At 36.5% G+C, this 19,949-nt stretch overlaps 1 protein-coding gene across 1 annotated transcript in view; it reads left to right on the forward strand.

Moving 5' to 3' along the window:
* The window catches only part of SLC4A4 (solute carrier family 4 member 4), a 273,776-nt gene that overhangs the window by 171,831 nt on the left and 81,996 nt on the right, over window positions 1-19,949 (forward strand). Inside the window, exons 8-12 of the mRNA XM_011360616.1 lie at window positions 3,279-3,436; window positions 9,927-10,014; window positions 11,043-11,197; window positions 11,838-11,951; window positions 14,041-14,215. Coding sequence (XP_011358918.1) covers window positions 3,279-3,436; window positions 9,927-10,014; window positions 11,043-11,197; window positions 11,838-11,951; window positions 14,041-14,215 — 690 coding nt within the window. The remainder of the gene's footprint in view (window positions 1-3,278; window positions 3,437-9,926; window positions 10,015-11,042; window positions 11,198-11,837; window positions 11,952-14,040; window positions 14,216-19,949) is intronic.

A 19,949-nucleotide genomic window follows, 5' to 3' on the forward strand; every position in this document is an offset into this window, starting at 1 on the left:
TCTTTACAAGTACTTTTCTCCAGAGCATATAGAATGCAGTTTATTTCCTTTGGCTTTTAAAAATAGACACTTAATTTTCCAAGGTTGTACAGTAATCTCAATAAAGGTAAAACAGTACATTTTGTGGAAGTATCTAATTGACTGGGGTATTCTGCATACGTTGAGTCAGGTAGTGGCTTAGTGACAGCGGACATAGTAGATTCTAAAATAACCTTTAAAAACTAACTCCCTTGGATATTTGAGGGTCTTTTGGTCCGATTTTTAGTGCTACAGAGTTCATTTCTTCTGTTCAAAATATTTAGTGGAGCTAAATGATGTGCAAAGTAGGTGTTCAGTACAATGAGGGGTAAACTGTTTTAACCCTCAAGAAACTCAGGGGAAAAATTTAAATATGGACCAAAGTGTGATTCGGAAATGAGGACTCTGGAGTTCCCAAGGAAGTGGGCTGAGAAGGTGGAAAGGCTTGAGCTGAGCTCTGAAGGATGTTTAGAAAAGGTAGAAATGAGGAAAGGGCAGTTTTTGAAAATAACTGTGGGAGTCTAAGTATATAAAACAGAGGTGGATTATGATCAGATTACCTGCCTAACTAGAAAAAAGACTGCTGGAGAGAATGTGAAGTAAAATCAGATTATTATAGAGCTTCGAGTCCAGTGTTGGTAATTGGAATTCTCTGGAAAAGAGTGTTTGAGGACAGTTACGCTAGCTGTGATATTTTATTATGCATTTGGGCCACTTGGCCATACCCCATGGTCTACTCTGTGTATAGAGAACAGTTCATTACTGTAACTTAGGCCATGATAACAGTTTTGGCAATTTGATGTTTTTTAGACCCTTCCCATAGCTGCTCTATTCATACCTGTAAAATGTAAACAATTTTTTTTTTCATATTAGCATTTCTTGGAGAATTAATGGTATAAACTTTGGAAAAAATTTCTTACTGCTTAGAAATAATGTTTCTAACATCTAAAAATATATATCTTGCCTTTGCTTTTTAAAATTTTAGTTTCCATTAAATTATTAGCCCCAACTTCCTTTTTTTTTTTCTTATATGCAGTACCAAATTAAGGAAAAAGATCCCATAAAAATGCTACTGAGGATGATGGAGTATTAGGGATTAGTTCTCATGACTCTTATTTTCCGTTATTAAGAACTCTTTAAATGGAAATTGAAAATAAATTGTTACTAATAACTTTTTTATTAATGGGGAAAATTGGGCCATGCCTGCCACTTCCATCTCAGCAATAATCCATGGCACAGCATACTAAGAGCGCTGGTAACTTTTGACTTGATGGGAGAGACATTTATATTGATAATAAGTGAATGTCAGAAGTCTCCTTTTCACATGGTCTGGCAAAATTTTTATCTCTATTCTTCGATGATTGTTGAAGTGTTTTCTTTGTGCTGTGGGAGGCATTTTCCACTCACTGAACGATGCCTAAATAATCCTCTTCTAAGCAGGAGTTGGGGAGAGAGGGGAAAGTAAGGAACGACACCTATTAGATAAACTTTTAAAGTGACTGTATTTAAGCAACCTTCACTCTTCAAGAAAACCATTTTATACTTTTACCACTGTCCTCAAACTCCCGCGTACACCCCTCTCCTCCTCAGCATCAGCTCACTTATATATCACTGCAGAAATATGAGTCCTTGGAAGGCCTCATCTTCACCCCACCAAATCTCCCAGACTACCCCCATTTGTACCCACATAGTTTGCCTTCCTTTGTTAGGTTTGATAAACTCTCTGTGTTCCTATCTGAAGCTAATCTTGCCACTCGTGATGTGGATATAGTCTCTTCTCAATAGTTCAGAGTTGCTTGAGTGGCTTTTGAAGTTATCCCCTATCTCTCCTGCAGGAATAATCTGTCTCTATTAGACAATCTCATTAACATTCCAAAGTTTTCCCATTTTAAAAAATCACCTATTTTTTAAAAAATCACCTTCTTGCACCCACCTCCCTATTTCTTGGCTTTTCTTGGTAGCAACATTTCTTAAAATAATTATCCCCACTCCCTCTCTCCATTTCTTCTCTTCTCATTTTTTTAACCAGGCACCCTGGTGTTCACTGTAACAGCTCTCGTCAGGATCACCCCACACCTCTGTTTTGCCCAGTTCATCAGTCCATTCTTAGTTCTCATCTTGTTTCAGCTTTCAGCAGCCTTTGACTCAGCTGATACACTTTCCTTATCGAGCCCTTTCTTCACCTGACTATTGTGAAGTTCTGGATTTCCTCTTGCCTCCCTGACTGCTCTTTCCCAGTGTCCTCTGCCAATAGCTTCTCCCATTTCTGTAAAAGTTAGAGTGGTCCAGGGTTCAGATCTTATCTCTTTCCTTTATCTATACCCATTCCCAAGCTTGTGTCATCCTGTCACATGGTCTTAAATGTTGTTTATATGATGATACCTCCTAAAGTTGTGTCTTTCTATTTCACCTTTCCACTTGGACTTTTAGTAGGCAAGTCCACCCAAAACATACAGAACTCCTTAATATGGCTTGCAAGGCCCTTACCACCTGGTCTCCGCCTGCTCCCTCCTCCTTACCCCCTCCGCCAACCCCTTACCTATGCGGCTTTATTTGCTGCTGTTTTTTCTCCATTGTTCCTTCAGCTGCCATCACACATACCTTCTTGTTATTGCTCCACCTGCCAAGCTCTTTCCCATTTCAGAGGCTTTGCACTTGCTGTTCCCTTTGCCCAGAATGTTCTTTGCATGGCTTTTCCCCTCACTCCAATGTCAAATGTATTTTTTCAGAGGCCTTCCCTGACCACCCTGTGTAAAAGAGTACTCTCTTATCAGTTTTTTTTCTTAGCACTTATTATTACTTTAAATCTTATTTTATTTCTCCCCTGCTAGAATGTGAGCCTAAGGAGGACATGTAGTTAGTTGATCTCTCCCTTTATCCTTAGGGCTTAGATCAGTGCCTGGCTCCTAGTAGACTCTCAACACTTGTTTATTGATTTAGTGAATCGATAAGTGAATTGTTTTATATGTAAACATCATTTTACATGTAAATTATGTGATTATACCATCGATATTTTTGAATCTAAAGTACAGAGCTATGTTTATGATAATAGAATGGTGACACATAACAGAAAAATGGCTATAGCTAAGGGACTGTTGTGTGTAGACTCATATAAAGGAATTCTCTTAAATGATATATGGAATGTTTCTTCTTGTTTCCTTCTCTGGAAATAAGGTGTATTTTTGTTTGTATGTTTTTTGTTTTGTTTTGTTTTGTTTTGTTTTGTTTTGTTTTGTTTTGTTTTGACTCTCCCCATGCAGCTGAAGAACAAGTTCATGAAAAAGCTGCCCCGTGACGCAGAAGCCTCTAACGTGCTCGTGGGGGAGGTCGACTTCTTGGATGGGCCTTTCATTGCCTTTGTCCGGCTACAGCAGGCAGTCATGCTGGGCGCCCTGACCGAAGTCCCTGTGCCCACGAGGTAAGCTGGTCCCTGAGCCGCTGGGGCCTACGGTGTGGTTATAGGGAAATCACCTCTTCCTCAGTCTAGAGAATAGAGAAACTGGGGATACATCTAGAGAAAGCGTATAGGAAAGTTTTAATGGGAAGTAATGGTTTCGTCTGACTTTCATGCTATCATATTATTTGACACTCATATAGTAGTAATAATAATAACAATTAAAATAATTTATTGGGTTTCTTCGTATGGATTGGTCTATTTAATCCTCACAATAATATTTTTTAAGTATGAACTACAAGTATGCAGATTTTACAGGTGAAGAAACTGAGCCTGAGAGTTCGAGTAACTCGTCCAAGGTCATACAGATGGTAATTAGTTCAGAGGTCAGAGTTGCTTTCATTTGCTCTGTTTTATCATAAAATTGGTAGTATAATTATATATATGTATATGTGCACACACTTGTAAAAATTATAAATCTCTAACCTTAAATTTGCACTTTTACTCTTATGTGTTATGTCACATAAATTTTTATTTTAAAAAGAAGCATATTACTGTTACTATAATCATGTATTCAATATACTTCACAGTAACTTTAAACTTGTCCTGTTTATCTCCCTCTGCAACTGTGCTCAGTGGAGTTAGGATGCTTGACTTACAGAATGTAATAGGTGAATAGAAATTAATGCTTCACTTAAACTTATGCAGAAGAGTTTAAAGAGAAGCTTATAATCTTCAGGTTGGCATCAGAAAATTATCATATGAATAGGAACTTTTTTGGTTGTGTGTGTGTGTGCTTTTCGTGGGTCCCAGGGCAAGGAAAGGTGACTTTTCTCTTCTTTAGGTTTCCCCAGGTGAGCAGAAAGGGCTGTGAATTCCCAGTGATCTCAAATGGTCCAAGCATGATTAACTGACAAAGACAAAGGGCTCAAGGTTTGTTTTGAGCCAAATTAAGAGGAAAATTAGGAGAACATTTTCTATGGCCTCTGAATTCATAGATTATAGAATATACTTTCTGATCATATGGGTATTCCTTCCTCATTTTTATATTTCTTAGACACTTAAAATAGGAATGATACTTGTCATCATTAGGCAGTCATTGAACAATAGCAGAAGAAAGGAGACAATCATAGTTTATTTAATTAATGGGATTATCATGATGTGTGTTTTCTGTAACTTTGCTTTTTGCTTGAAAACATATCAGCAGAGTCTTCAAATTCTATCTGAGCAATCACCTGGTAAATAGCTAGCTGACTCAGATCATGGCTGACGTCCAACTCGTGTGTCCCTATGGTTTTATTTATGTCTCTTTGGATTAACTTTACTGGAGCTTGAAAGAAAATAAAACACATGCCAAGAAGTGTTAAATTACTCTTGCTTTTCCATGTTTATTATTATTTTTCTTTAGAAGCTACAAATAAAAAATATTTTCAAAGGCTTTTTATGTAACAATAGAATGAGTTTATTGAGTGGCAAATTATGACCATTTTTGTATCCCTGTTATCATCTGCTTCTGCCTGATTCATTCTTTTCTTCTGTACTGGAGCGGGCACTAGTCTAGAAGTGAAATATAGCATCGTTTGAATTAACGAAAGAAGCCCAGCAGTTCGAGGGAATGTAATTCAATAATGTCATAAAACTATTTCTGGGCAATAATCTGAACAATATATCCTAGCATGTTAACATTTTTCCAGGAAATAGTTTTATCCATTTGCTGTCCTCTGAACCAGTGCGAACTGTAATCACTGAGTAGGGAGTCTCATTAGCTTTTTTGTGTATGAGTAATATGGGGCCATTTACAATGGCTGCATCCTGTGAAATCAAATAAAGGAAATCCCACGAGGAATGTGGTAGTTGTGAAGGACTGCCTCTGCACGCTGCGATGTGCTTTACCTTACACGCTACTCTGTAGTACTGCAGGAAGACCCGAAGAGTCTGTTTTTGTGCACATCTTGTAATGATCATTTTTCCTTTTGAAGGTGGAGGAAAGTTATGCTCTTATGCTTATTATTATTAATTATTATTTATAATAAGCAGTATGACTACTATACATGATTCAGGAGTGTAGCTCTAGGAGTTCCCTTGTGTAGAGTTCACAAGTTTCTTTATTTACTCTGTTACTTGATTGATCTATTTTAGCTTTATGCTTATAGCTGGACTGCTACCAACTGGGTGGATGTTATCTAGTTAGGGGCCCTTCTTACTATCCATGTGAAAGCAAACAAACTCTGTTTTTTGATCTTTGGCCACTTGGTAGGATGTGTTTATGATTTTTTTCTAGTACCTTGCTCATACCTTACTTGCTGTCATCTTTATCTGTCCATAGGCTACCGCTAACTCATATCTATGAGCTATGTAGAAGATAAATATTGTTATTCCCACTTTACAGTGGAGAGTTAGAGGCAGAGGGAAGATTTACTATGAGTGCTAGAAATAAATTGCAAACTTCTGACCCTGACACCAGGTTTTAGAGAGATTCTAAGGAGATCCATAGAGTGGTTTGGAATAAAGTACTTTAGGGTTTTCCTATGAAGAGTAATAAAAGCCCTCATCTGTTTGTGTCTTTCTGACTTTGATATTCACATCTAAGGCAAATTCAGAGAGTTCTAGCCCTCTAAACAATTACCTCTTTAGTTTCACTGTGAGTTAGTATATATTTTATGTTATAAATGATTATTTGTCAAAAGAAATAGTTTGTGCTTAATTATCTAAACCATAAAACATTCTATTAGAGGGACTGGGATGGAGGTCCTGCCACTTCAATTCTGTCTTATCCAGCAATCCAGTTGCTTGCCGTTTGTATAAGTAATGTGCGTGGTTGTGGTAGGTTCGTAGTCCTCATGAATCTATTGTGGAAGCTACAGTTTAGCTCTATTTTCTAAAGCTGCTAAATATGAATAATGGATTATTTGATTCACTGTTGTTTTGAGAGAAGGGAGTAAAGATTGATACATGCTGAGTTTATTCTAGAAATAGCTGTGATATATCAGGAAGGAGGGGGGTGCACATCCTTTTTAAAAAGATTGAGTGGTTTAGGAAGGCTGGCTCCTTTTCTGATATTATGCTCTGTTTCTGGCTATAATTATTTTGTGAATGTGAGTATAGTCCATTGGTTCCGGACACAGATCATCTGGCACTTATTTTTGTTGTGGAAAATTCTAAAGGCATCCTCCCCAGGCATAATCAGTTATATGAAAAAGCTCACAAGAGTGGAAGAACCTTATGAAGAATCTAGAGACTACTAGGCATGTTAAAAATTCTAACTCTGGCATTTCTAGTTATGAGTGAATGAAAAAAACGCAGTAACATAAATTATTTTTTCCCTGACCTGTCAACATGAGCTGTGCCCTTCCAGCCACACAAATGTGATGTTTACTCTAATTTATTAATAAAGAAAAAAGTTTCTGGTTAAAAATAACATTTGTCCATTGACAAAAAACAGCTTGGATTGTGAAAGGAGTTTTCAGTACATTGTAAAAGCTGAGTTTGGCAAGATGTATGTCCATTATAAAAGTTGTAACAGCTATTGCTTCTTTGAGGGTTATAGGGGAGAGAACACGTTTCAAGCAGAAGGACCTTCAACTCGATGAGTTGTTCTATGTTGTTAGTTTTTCCAGATCTTTCATCCCTATTTTAACAGTGCAGCCCAAATAAGAGGCTTCTTAAGGGCTTCTGTTCCTATGGATGAAATTCTTGACCAGAGATGATGCTTCCTGCTACTTATAGGTGGCCAGATTTCCTTTCTTCCTCTCTACATCATTTTAACGAGGTAGATTTACTGAGTGGTTCCTGACTGACATTATGTGAAAATTTTAACTGCTATGTAATGTTTATATTTATGTAATGTTTATATATATATATATATATATATATATATATACACACACACATAAATATATATATATTACATTACATTACCCAGGAAATAGAAATTGTACCTTTATATCTAGGTTACTAAAGTTACCAAAACAGTATAAAGCTCATATATTGGATTTATTGATGTGTTACATGTTTGGTTATCATTGGTTGGCTATTTCCATGGATTGTTTTGTAGTATTTAGCAGAGACCAGAGTAAACATTTACAGAAAATATATGCCCTCATCTCATAGGATTTAACGTAGAGGCTCCATTGTTCTATCAGCTCTTGGAATAGTCACCCATTGTCTTCCAAAGTTTATATTTGAGGACTCTTAATGACTGAGAATATTTTACTCACTTTTTGACAAGAGAGTATTTTGGCTTTGTTCCCACATAGTCAACCTGGTAATTAACTCATGCATCAGTTGATAAATGGGATTTTTATAATGCGTATTTATAAACTATAATCATGAGGGATGCTAGGGAGAGGCAGGAGGAGGTACAGAGTGGTTCTGGAAAAGTTTTTTATATTATGTATTACTAAAAAACTAATATTTAGATACACTGAAATAATAAAAAAAAGGCAGGCAAAAGACTCTCATTATTTAAAAATGTATTAATTAGAAGATCCAAGTGTCAATTTTCTCTTACTACACTACACCTGCCCCCTTTCACCTAAAACTATGCCCTTATTGTCCTGCCTGACAGCTGGCCATTGGTAGACAGGCAAACAGGACTGGGAAATGTGACCAGTACTATAGGTATTTCTTAATTTGTAGTTTGCCTCAGTGGGTAAATATTTTTTGCATGTGTTACACTTAAATCAGTCAGTGATCAGTCTCTTTATAAAAATACATTTTACTGTTATAAAGAAGCACCATGTAGTACTACATATAGTGGTATACAATTTAGTTCCAGCTTCAAAGGAAGAAAAGTTCTAGTATCAGTTGAACTTCAGTGTTAGAAGAACTAAAATCCAGTTCCAATAATGACTTCCTTCATACTTGAACAGACTTTTGTGCCTGCTGATTGCTTTTGCTATTTCATTGACTGTGATAACACTTGAAAGTGAGCATGCTGCCCTACTCCAGAACTGGTTTCTAAGCAAATACGTGCTGAATGGCTTTATGGTTATTCTAGTATAAAATCTGAGTTGTCATACTCTCAGATACCTTCTTAAATTCTTAATTTCTGTTTTTCCCTCCTTTGGATTGAATTTTATGATAAAAAAGAGGAATTACCTATTCAAGGGCATTTTGGAAAAGATCTTAACACTTTGAAGAGTATTTGCTGTCAATTCTTTTTTATTTAAAGTGAGGTTTATGAATGAATGATTTAATAATGAAATATTACTAAACTAAGTCCTAAGCCTTTCCTGGTTCCATAAAATCTTGCTTAAGATTTATTGTCCTCAACTAATTACATTTTTCCCCAGGGCGATCTTTGGAAGTCATTGTTGGATAGCTTTTCTCTTCTGAATTACAACCATGAGATATAGGGTGGGCAGGTAATATTAGGCAGAAATGTGTGCTAAAAAGAACAGGAGGTAGGAGGGCCTCTCTGTTCCCTCATTTACTAGGCACAGTCTTTGGGCTCATCCATTAACGTCCTTGCATCTCAGTTTATTCACCATTAGGTAGGAATAGGATATTCGTCCTTATTACAAAGGATTGTGAGGTGTTTAAATGAGATGATGAATGCTTTGCAAGCTTAAAAAGCTGTGCGAATATAAAATGTGATCATTTTTATTATCTCCTTTGTCTCTGTGTTAGGTAAGACATGATCATAAGCAAGGCAAGGAATTACCCAATATTGCCTTTAGTATATTTTTTATTATTTATTTACATACCGGGTTTCCTCCTCTCTAGTCAAGATGTTCGTCTTTGCCCGTGATCAGTGAGGGATTTCTTCCAACATAATAAGAAGTGAACCTAAATGGGGATAAGCTCATAATTGCAAGTTTTAGGACCTACTTACTGTGGAGCAATGCTTGTGCATTATCAAGAAAACAAGTTTGGAAAGAGAAACAAGGACACCCACCTACCCTCATCCCCCCACATAAAACCTTAACTGTGAATAATGCATTATTTTGAATTTCTTTCATATTTTTCTTTCTTTACTTTGGCTGTCAGTACGCAGCTTACTTGTAGAAGACTTGTTTTTTTCTGTCAGTCACTTCTGAGTAGAAACATTTCTTAAAAGCGTGGGGAAGATCATATGTCACTGTCCATATTGGATAAGGAAAAGTCAGAGAAATATGAAGATGTACTAAGTCTTCTAGTTATTGCACTTAATGAGTTTTTCCAAAGATTCTGCAATTCAGAAGAGATAGAGAGAGAAAAAGTTTTTCTCAGTAGAAATGGAGAGAGAAATGAAAGCTTGAATGACTCATGAAGTGAACCTGTTCTTCTCGGTGAAGAAGCTTCTCAGGTTTCCATCCTCAGTTATCCTTTGCCTCTAAATAAACTGAACAATGATTTGTGTTTCACAATAGTGTGAGACTACCTTTCATATTACCAAGAATATTACCTTTGTTTTAAAGATGAATTCTAGACCTAACCTTTTTATGAACTAAGGTAAATGTGTCTCAGTTTTCTGTATATCGAATTTGATGAGATGTGTGTTACAGCCTGTGTTTCTTTCCTCTTCCATTAGGTTCTTGTTTATTCTCTTAGGTCCTAAGGGGAAAGCCAAGTCCTACCATGAGATTGGCAGAGCCATTGCCACCTTAATGTCTGATGAGGTAGGGAATCTGGAAGATGATTGTCTGTGAATGTCTTACATGTGTTCTTTCATACTTTGAATTGATTGTCACTATAAGTTAATACAGTGACTTTAACTTTTTAAAGAATATTTAACATACATCAGTTTTAAGAATGGAAACTGTTTAGGAAATAAAAACATATAATATACATTTTTATAATATAAGATTTACTTTTTGAAAACTGTGTAGATGTCAGCTTGTTTAGCATGAATGACTATACCTCAGCATAAAGAAGGCTGATAACCACATCACTCTACTTGAATGATGTACATTCAGGAAGCTCCTTATTTGGATATTTGCATAAAAGATATGGAGTATTAGCTGCCTTAGATGGCTTAGTTATTGCCTTCATAAGCAGATAAACAGATAGATACTATCTACATTCCAGAATGTACAAAGTCCTCTTTGTCAGTTGTTCCATCCTTCTAGCCGATGATTTGAAAGTCCTTTATACATAACCTAGGCCTTTCATACCTAGACAGATGATCACCTATTTAAAGCTCTGTGCTTTATGTGTTGCCATTTTTCTTATTTTAATAGGTAACATTTGTGTGTTTGAGAGTTGCAGGTCTGGGTCTTAATCTGATCTTAAGACGTAGTTTGAACTTTTCCTTTTTGAATTATCAGCGGTGGTTTTCCCTGGTAGTTTTTATGTCAGGGAATGACTCTTCAGTATTTTTCTCCAAATCATTTTCATCTGGCTCCAATAGCAACTATATCAATAATGGTACATACCAATGGGAGATGAAAGGCAATGTTATTTTATAGTATTGACAGAAAAAAAAAACATATAAAAGAAACACAGCTATTTGTTTTATCCTGCCTCTCCGTATATTCTTTGGGTTTATTCCTGAAATATTTTGGGGCAAGCTGAATAACAGGAAATAGGAGAGTATGGTTATAGTCATACTACAGTAGGTTATGGACTATATTCTTCATGCTGGACATGATGTAAGGTATGCGGAGAGTTACTTTGTTGGATCAGCACATCTCTTATTCTTCTTTAGGTGTTCCATGACATTGCTTATAAAGCAAAAGATAGGCAGGACCTGATTGCTGGCATCGATGAGTTCCTAGATGAAGTCATTGTCCTTCCGCCTGGGGAATGGGATCCAGCGATCAGGATAGAGCCTCCTAAGAGTCTTCCGTCATCAGACAAAAGGTAAATTATCAAGCAGTTGGGAGTTTTCAACCTTGGGAAGGAGGTTGTATCTGACAAAGGAAATGGAGTCAGGCAACTGCCCTAAAAGTTTTAGGTTTCCATTTAACTTGATATATTATCTCATCTCAAATAAATCACATATGTGCCTTGGTTTGACATTTTATTGACACCGTGAAATGAATGCTGTGTGTTGTAATGTTCTTTGGTGATTACAAATTAGAGATCTCAGATTATGATATTGGAATACATCACAGAGATTCCTTGGGGATGTTTTGGAGGCTCCTTGTTCAAATGGAAAGATCAATTGATGCAAGATGAGGCTATGTAGATTTAAAAAGTTAAGAAATTGGATAAGATAATTGAGGAGAAGCCGTTCTCTAGAAATCTGTTATTTTCTGGGTAAAACAGTTTCCCTCTTATACAATTCACTCAACTTTTTGATTCATCCAGTCATTTGGCTTGGCTCTAAATATAACACTTTAAGAGTTGTCTGTTAGGATGGCAGAAGGAAATAATGATCTTTCTCCCAAAGGGTTTCTAGTTTATCTCTTCATTAGCTAGTGCATGACATAGCTAAGAAGCAGATTAAAAAAACAACAGCAACTACTAATATTCTCTTGGGCTCTCTTTTCTTGCTTAGAAAGAATATGTACTCAGGTGAGAATGTTCAGATGAATGGGGACACGCCCCATGATGGAGGCCATGGAGGAGGAGGAGGACATGGGGACAGTGAAGAATTGCAGAGGACTGGACGGTAATTGATGGGTTCTTCTGTCATTCGAGGTTCTCCTTACATCTAAATTTCCCATCATCTTTCTATCAGCATTTTATTCACTGGTTTATGTTTTTGTTCAGCCAACAAATATTTATAGTGTACTTAATAGTCACAGGCCCTGGGGATATAGCAGTGACTTAAATAAACCCTCTGTCCTTACAGATCTTACTTTGTAGTGGTGAAGACAGTGAGCAACTAAAGGAAGGTAGTAATGATTTTATGGGGAAAAATAAAGCAGAAGTAGGGAGTTTCGTGATGGGAGGAAGGTATTACAATTTTAGATAAGCGTGGTCAGGGATGGCCTTAAAGAGAATTGCAGCATTTGAGGAACGTCCTGAAGGAGGTAGGACACAGACCACATAGATGTGAGGTTGGGAGAGGGGACAGCAGAGTGCCTGGTGTGTGCTAGTTTGGCATCAGGGACAATGTGACTGGAGTAGAGTGAGTGAGAGGGTGTTAGGAAAACAGAGATTGAGGGTGGGCGTGTATGGCAGGAAGACTGAGTAATGTGCCAGTCTTCCCCACTTGGTTTTTATGGTTCCATCTCTTCTCTCTACTCAAAAGTGGGTAACATGTTATAGAAATGAATAACTCACAGGTCACGGTCCCTCTAGCCTGCAGTTGGGAATTCAGGTTTCTCAGATTTCTTTGGCTAAATCTCTTTTCATGATTCTTCCTTCTGCACTGTTAGATTCTCCATTTCATTTTGGGTTAACTAAAAGTTTAAATAGGACACTCATTTTATGAAGATACGACTTTTTAAAAGCACTGCAGGTTTTTTAAAAACACAAACATATGTTGTTTTAATATGCAGTTGAATTTGAGTGAAATAGTTATTTTTCCCTTGATGACTCATTTGGGTTTCTCTCTCCTTCCTTCTTAAAGAGTAGAGAATATGAAACTGTCTCGCATTTTTTCTGAATAGTTCTTCACAATTTCCATTAGCAGTATTCCTTTTCTTTTCTACAGATGTGAATTTCAGGATTTAACATTTTTTATTTACTCAGAATGTGATTTCATTCTTCTATATTTCACCTTCCCTGAATGTACTGAGTGTCTGCAGTTTTCTCCATACCATGCTCGGCCTTGTACATACCAAGAAAACTGAAGCAGAGCACTGAGTGCAGCTAAGGGCCAGCAAGCATGCAGACAGACAGACGGACAGTCAATCTTCATGCAGTGCAATAGCCCGTAGTGGAAATCTGAACTATGAGTTGAGGCTCAAGATTTCAGAGATCTGCTGAGCTTTGAGGGAAGGCATTGTAGGCAGAAGGAACAGCAGAGGGAAATCTGAGATGTGAGGTTTGCTTGGGAGAGTGAGTTGACTGATACATAAATCAGCTGAGCTACTAACATTTGTAATGGGGCTCAGTTTGCAAAGCTCTTCCTCCGCATACCTGCCTGCCCTTCTCCCCTTAGTTTCTTCAGGTTCTTACGCCAAAGACACCTGCTTGGGAGACCTGTTCAGTCCACCATCATATTTCCACCACCGCTACTCTAGCACTTAATAATCCTCTTCCTCACTTAATTTTTTCCTTAATTTTTAGCACCATGCATTTTACTTGCTTTTGTCTCCTCCATACAGAAAGTAAACTTCTTGAAGGTGGGTATTTTTTTCCTATGTTGTTCATTGTTGTATTTCTAGCACCCAGAATAGTGCATATCGCAGCTACTCAATAAACATTTGTGAAATGAAAGAATGAATCAATGAATGGGGCTGGAAAGGAAGCTATGGAAATATTATAAAGGTCCTTGTCTAATCTGCTCACATGTTTGGATGTTTTTCTTTAGTGAGAAATTTTAATTTATCTACACAATTTGCTCTCATCTAAAGACCAACTATCTGCTCTTCAGGGAATGTGACACCTAATATGGGGACCAAAACAGAGATAGGTAGAAGAAAATTTATTCCTCCACAGTTTTCTGGTTTTATCTTAAGTGGTTAAATAGTACCTTGTTGTTCATGCAAGCACTTTAAATACAAATTCTTTGTGGTTTAATAAGTTATCTCTTAATTTGATGGTAATTTATTTTACATTGTTATATGTTTGCCTTTCTCCCTACCTAGGTTCTGTGGTGGACTAATTAAGGACATAAAGAGGAAAGCACCATTTTTTGCCAGTGATTTTTATGATGCTTTAAATATTCAGGCTCTATCAGCGATTCTCTTCATTTATCTGGCAACTGTAACTAATGCTATCACTTTTGGAGGACTGCTTGGGGATGCCACTGACAACATGCAGGTGGGTTTGGTTTGGGGGAGGACACAAATAGTACAGCCCAGATTGCCTTCCTCACCCCTACAGCTCAGTTAGAAGCAGATGGCCTTTCAGTTACTCAGCGTGATTTTCTTTTTTTTGCTGGATGCTGCGTTTTACTTCGCTTCTGGCCTGCTGCTGTATTTCCAACATTTTAGTAATTATAAAAATAGCTCGATGAAATCTGACTTGAGTCACAAGTGGGGAAAAGAAGGGAAGGAAATGAGGATATACAATTCTATTTGGGCAAAAGCATATCAGTTGCTTTAATAATGTGCAGGGCACGAGGTTTAGATCTTCTCCTACCTTGAACATACATACCATATTGTTAAACTGAATGATCACACTCTTGTCAGGAATTATCTTCATTTTACATGTGAGCAAACAGAATCATCAAACAATTGAGTGATTTACTCAAGGATGGATTTGCCTATCTATCGGTAAAACTCAGCTTTAAGAGATATAAGCTGAGCTGTTTCTCCTATTCCTGAATCTGCCTCTCATTAAGCTGTAAAAATTCTAGATGGATTTACGTAAAGAACCAGATTCAAGCCCTTTTCAAACTCTGTCTTTCTCTTTTACTACTTACTACTGTTTAACCTATGTGACATTCCTAAGTGCTGCCAGCCAGTTTAATTAAAAAAAAAAAAAAAATAGAGCTGATTCCAAATGATTGCTTTTCTTCCACTTCTGTTTTCCTCCCTGGACACATTTATGTTTTAGATTTCTGCCTAAACACAAAAATAAGTTGGAGACATCTGTGACATCTATGTTGACCTAGGTAAAAAGGGATTCTTTTAAACTATTATATTTAGTTTGCTGAGTACTTTTTATCTTTTAGAGCTATCTGTTGCTGCATAGTTTTTTTTATCCCAAAACTTAGAAGGTCGAAATAACCATTTTATTTCTCATGGTTTTAGTGGTTGATAGACTCAGCTGGGTGGTTCTCTCTTGGTCCCCATATACTTGTAAGATGGCCGGTGAGGTTAAAGTCCCCTGAAGGCTTCTTTATTCACATGTCTGGTGCCTATGCTGGGATGTCTGAAAGAGCTGGGGACTGAGGACGTTCCATGTGGCTCCTTTGGGCTTTCTTACAGCTGGGGACTGTGATGACTCCTAAAAGCTCATGTTCTTTTGAAAAAGGCCAGTTGCCACTCAGCTCTGCTTGTTCCCACATGAATGTGTACTCAGTATTACTTCATTTTATGATTTTTCAAAGAGGTTGAAATTTCAAATTCTTATGTGAAGTCTGGTGTTTTGTAAATATTGGCAACTGATTAACATTTTTCAAAATAACATTGTGCTGGCCAGAAAGCACATATCTGTATGTTCACGGTGAGAGACCTGCGGCGTGGGGAATAGAAGCAAGTGTGGCAGGACATGGAGATGAATTATACGAAGAGGGCATTTTCTCTATTTCCCTCATTCGTAAGACGGGAATGAAAAATTCAATTGTAACAGCATTGTCGGTAATAAAATTTTTATAAAATCTGATCTGTGTCCAAATTGGGCAACTTTTCTTCACCAAATGAGAGCGTAATGATAACTAAAACAGATCAATCAAGAAAACAAGCGGAAAAGAAAGCACTGGGGAACCACCCTGAAGCCAGCATGAAGAAGATAATACAGCTAGCCACATGTTAAGAAAATAAAACCAAGATTTTGAAAGAGTAGCAAGAACAAAACTGTCTTCTGTCTTTCTTTTCTTCTGCAGATAATTTTTCAACACTTTTTTTTCATGCATGTTCTCATTGAGACAGGAATTATGACACTATCTATGTGTTAATTTATTGCCTTTTTAACTGAATCAAACTTCTTTTCAACCTCATAAGACCTAGCTTTAGAACACTGCATCTGAGATGAGGGAGAAGTCTGTTAAAGTCTATTGTTGATCCCTCTAGGTGAATTAATTTCCATATGAATGAGTTCTCGGGAAAAGAAAGGATTCTGTTGTACAATATTTACAGTTAATATGGATATTTTTCTCCTCTGATAAATTACATGAGAAAGGCCTTGCTGATGAATTAAGCTGTTTTCTCGGTTCTGATGATTTTAGGAAAACATAAATGCTTTCAGTGGTCAAATATTAAATAGTCCACTAAACTGACCATTTGCTGAGTGTTACTTCTAGGAGTTGACTTAATTCAAAATATCAAATTCACATATCTCTGAAGATACTTGCCAGACATAGTTTGATCATTTTATTAGTAGATTTTATAATTTCCATTGGTAATTTCACTGAAACTATGAATTTGATATGTGAAAAGTTTCTCTGAATGAAAATATTGAAGGACATACTTTTCTCTCAGTATTGAAGCCTTTTTCCTTTAAGAAATTTATTAGTGAAGTGCTACAATTTGTTACTTCTAGAGGTCTCAGTGGATGGCAGAAATACCAAAAAAGAGGGATAGAAAATTAATGGTTGTTAATATATATCTGTTGAACTGAATAGTCTATTATCAATTTATTTTGTGTGAACTAATGCTATTAGTAAATGGATGTGTAGATCTAAGCACTAGATTTATAGATCTAAAATGATCTGTATAAATAAAAATTAGTACATGCGAACACATACCCAACTCAATGGTTACATAGTAATTTTACAATATCCTAATATTTTAATATGAAAAATTGTACCCGTAGTCATCATATTAGCATGTCTTGCAATGGGAGATTATTAGATTTACATACACACACACACACATACACACACACACACACACGTTGATTTTATCTATTTTAAGGATTAGGGAGTAAGGTGACTTAATATATTGAAGAATATCTCAACATGGAAAGGAATAGACTTTAACATACAGAAGATTTGATGCTCTGGCAGTAGAAGTCTTCTTGACTTGGCACCAGGACAGCAAAATACTTTGTGGATTTGGTGCTAAGGCCCAGGTCACCTCATAGGTCTATGGCAGAGGTCGACTCATTCCCTTATAAATCTTTATTTAGTGTCTGCTGTGTGCCAGACACTATTTTAAGTTCTGAGGATACAGATAAGTCACCAAAATAGATAGGAATCCTATTCTGACCGCATTTACAGTCCAGGGTGTTGATAATGCTATCTTTTTCTATGCCCCTAAGAGATACCCGTAATGGTGTGTAGTGGGCTTATTCAGGCGGTGAGTTCTTCTGGCTCTATTGGACTTTCTGAATACTAGATCAAGACTAGGCAGAAAAGCATTGCCACATTCTGAAATAATCTTCAGTTATATCACATGCCTTCTTAAATGTGGCAGTGGGTTATTCTCAAAAGTGCAGCAGCTCCAATGAGTCAACTGAGAACAGTGTCCTTGCTTTTAAAGGCAGACAGCTCAGAGATGGTTCACATAGGGCCTTTATTGTCAGGCTACAAATAGACATGGGTGCTGGGTAGAAACATGTTGTGAAAACACAGATGAGTCACTGCACTGCTGTTGTTTAAGCAAACTCTTCTGCCAGCTTATGTGCAGTAGGTCTTGCCTACTCAAAGACAGGAATTTACATTTAAGTATTTATTTCAGAGCTGAAACACACACACTTATTTCATATTCATGTCTATATAGCAAAGTATATATATTTAGTATTTACATGTAATATATATGTAATACTCCCACATATGTACGTGTGTGTCGACACACATACTTTATTAGAAGCAGATAATCTTGGGAGTCATATGGATCCTTTTTCATGGATCTGTGTTTGAAATAAAACAGTTGAAGCTATGATGGCTCCACGTACAATTGTTTCATAATGGCCAAATAGGTGATTTCCCCATTTGGCATATACAGTTTGACCTTAGGCTTCTCTCAGAGGACTCTGGGACTTCCAGAGTGGGTAGTTATGGCTTCCTTGTTTAGTGTGGACAATCACAGTTTAGCTTGGGCTTCTGGGAGTGACCAAACCACTTTGTTTAGTTGACCTTACATTCCACTAAGATCCAGGCCTGGCTTGCGACTGTTTCCTGTTCTTAGAGTTCAACAAGAGTGTAACCTTTCTGAAGTCCAGGAATTGTGCTTAAATTCTTATTATATTCTTATTACTCTTACTATCCTTTCCAGTAAGTCCCACTGTAATAACACTCTGGTTCCCTTGCCATACTGTGAAGTCAACAGGACTTTTCAGCCTCATCATTCTAAAAACATGTCCTTTCTACGACTAAATTCTGTGACAGTGCATGCCACCCCACTGTATTGTATTTATATTCTTGGTCACCAAGCAAGTATACTCTTCTATTCATTTAGATACTTTCAATGAAATTGTTAAACATTGATTTAATAAATATTTATAGATAGCTGAGTCTGTGGGCAAGATACTGATATAGGGAACACTTTTTGATACTTCCTGGCAACTCTTTGTGTTATTTAAAAGTAGTTCTTAGCTTTATGAAACAAAAGAAAGTCTTTTAACTTAAATCAACATTGTTGATTGTGAATGACTGAGTATGGTTTAGAGTGAAGACTGAAGAAAATCATTTTAATTTTTTTTTCCAGGATTAAAGATAATCCTATTTCAGAACCTTTTAGCAAAAGAATACAGTAAAATTTTTAGAATTTCATGAATTTTGTCATATTTATGGAGCCTAACAGAGCACATTTTAACTTGCCTCATAATAAGGAACATTTATAGCTGGCATCTCCAAATATTTCTGTGCTGAGAATCAAACTGCTTAATTTGGAAATATATCATTTCTTGTTCACATATGATATTCCTCGATGAAATAGACATTTCTTTTTTTAAAAAAACTTCAATTATAGTTGACATATAATATTATATTAGTTTCAGGTGTACAACATAGTGATTAGACATATACATAGCTTATGAAGTGATCACCCTGATAAGTCTAGTACCCAACTGATATCATATATAATTATTGCCATATTATTGACTATATTCCCTCACTTGACATCTCTGTGAGGGGCTTTATAACTGGCAATTTGTACATCTTAATCCCTCCCCTCTTTTCACCCATCCTTCCAGCCTCCCTCCCATATGGCAACCATCAATTCGTCCTTTGTATAGATGAGTTTGTTTCTATTTTGTTTGTTCATTTATTTTGTGTTTTAGATTCCCCATATTAGTGAAGTCATATGATATCTGCCTTTCTCTGTTTGGCTTATTTTACTTAGCATAGTAAAATAACTGTACATAGTAAAATAACTATGCATATTACTTAGCATAGAGTTCATCCATGAACATGTTCAGCCATGTTGTCACAAATGGCAAGATTTCATTCTTTTTATGGCTGAGTAGTATTCCATCGTATATCTTTATTACTTCTTCTTTATTCATCTATCAATGGTCACTTAAGTTGCTTTCATATCTTGGCTATTATAAATAATGCTGCAGTGAACATGGGAGTACATATTTCTTTTTGAATTAGTGTTTTGGATTTCTTCAGATAAATACCCAGATTGGTGGGTCATATGCTAGTTCTATTCTTAAATTTTTGAGGACCCTCCTTACTGTTTTCCATGGTGGCTGCACCAATTTACAAATCCACTAACTGTGCACGAGGTTCCCTTTTCTCCAGATCCTTGCCAACACTTGTTGTTTGTTGTTAGATATTTCTTTATGAAGCTTATCATATGTAATTTATAACAGCAATATTAAAGCACATTGATAATTACTAAAGTGAGAGCTGTATGGTAATTTTGTTTTACTTAAATGTTGCACTTTGATACCAAAATGCATTTCTTCCTGTCAATCTGTCAATCTACCTGAAATGGCCTTC

Source organism: Pteropus vampyrus, unplaced genomic scaffold (assembly GCF_000151845.1).
Source record: "Pteropus vampyrus isolate Shadow unplaced genomic scaffold, Pvam_2.0 Scaffold56, whole genome shotgun sequence".
In the NCBI taxonomy this organism is placed as follows: Eukaryota; Metazoa; Chordata; class Mammalia; order Chiroptera; family Pteropodidae; genus Pteropus; species Pteropus vampyrus.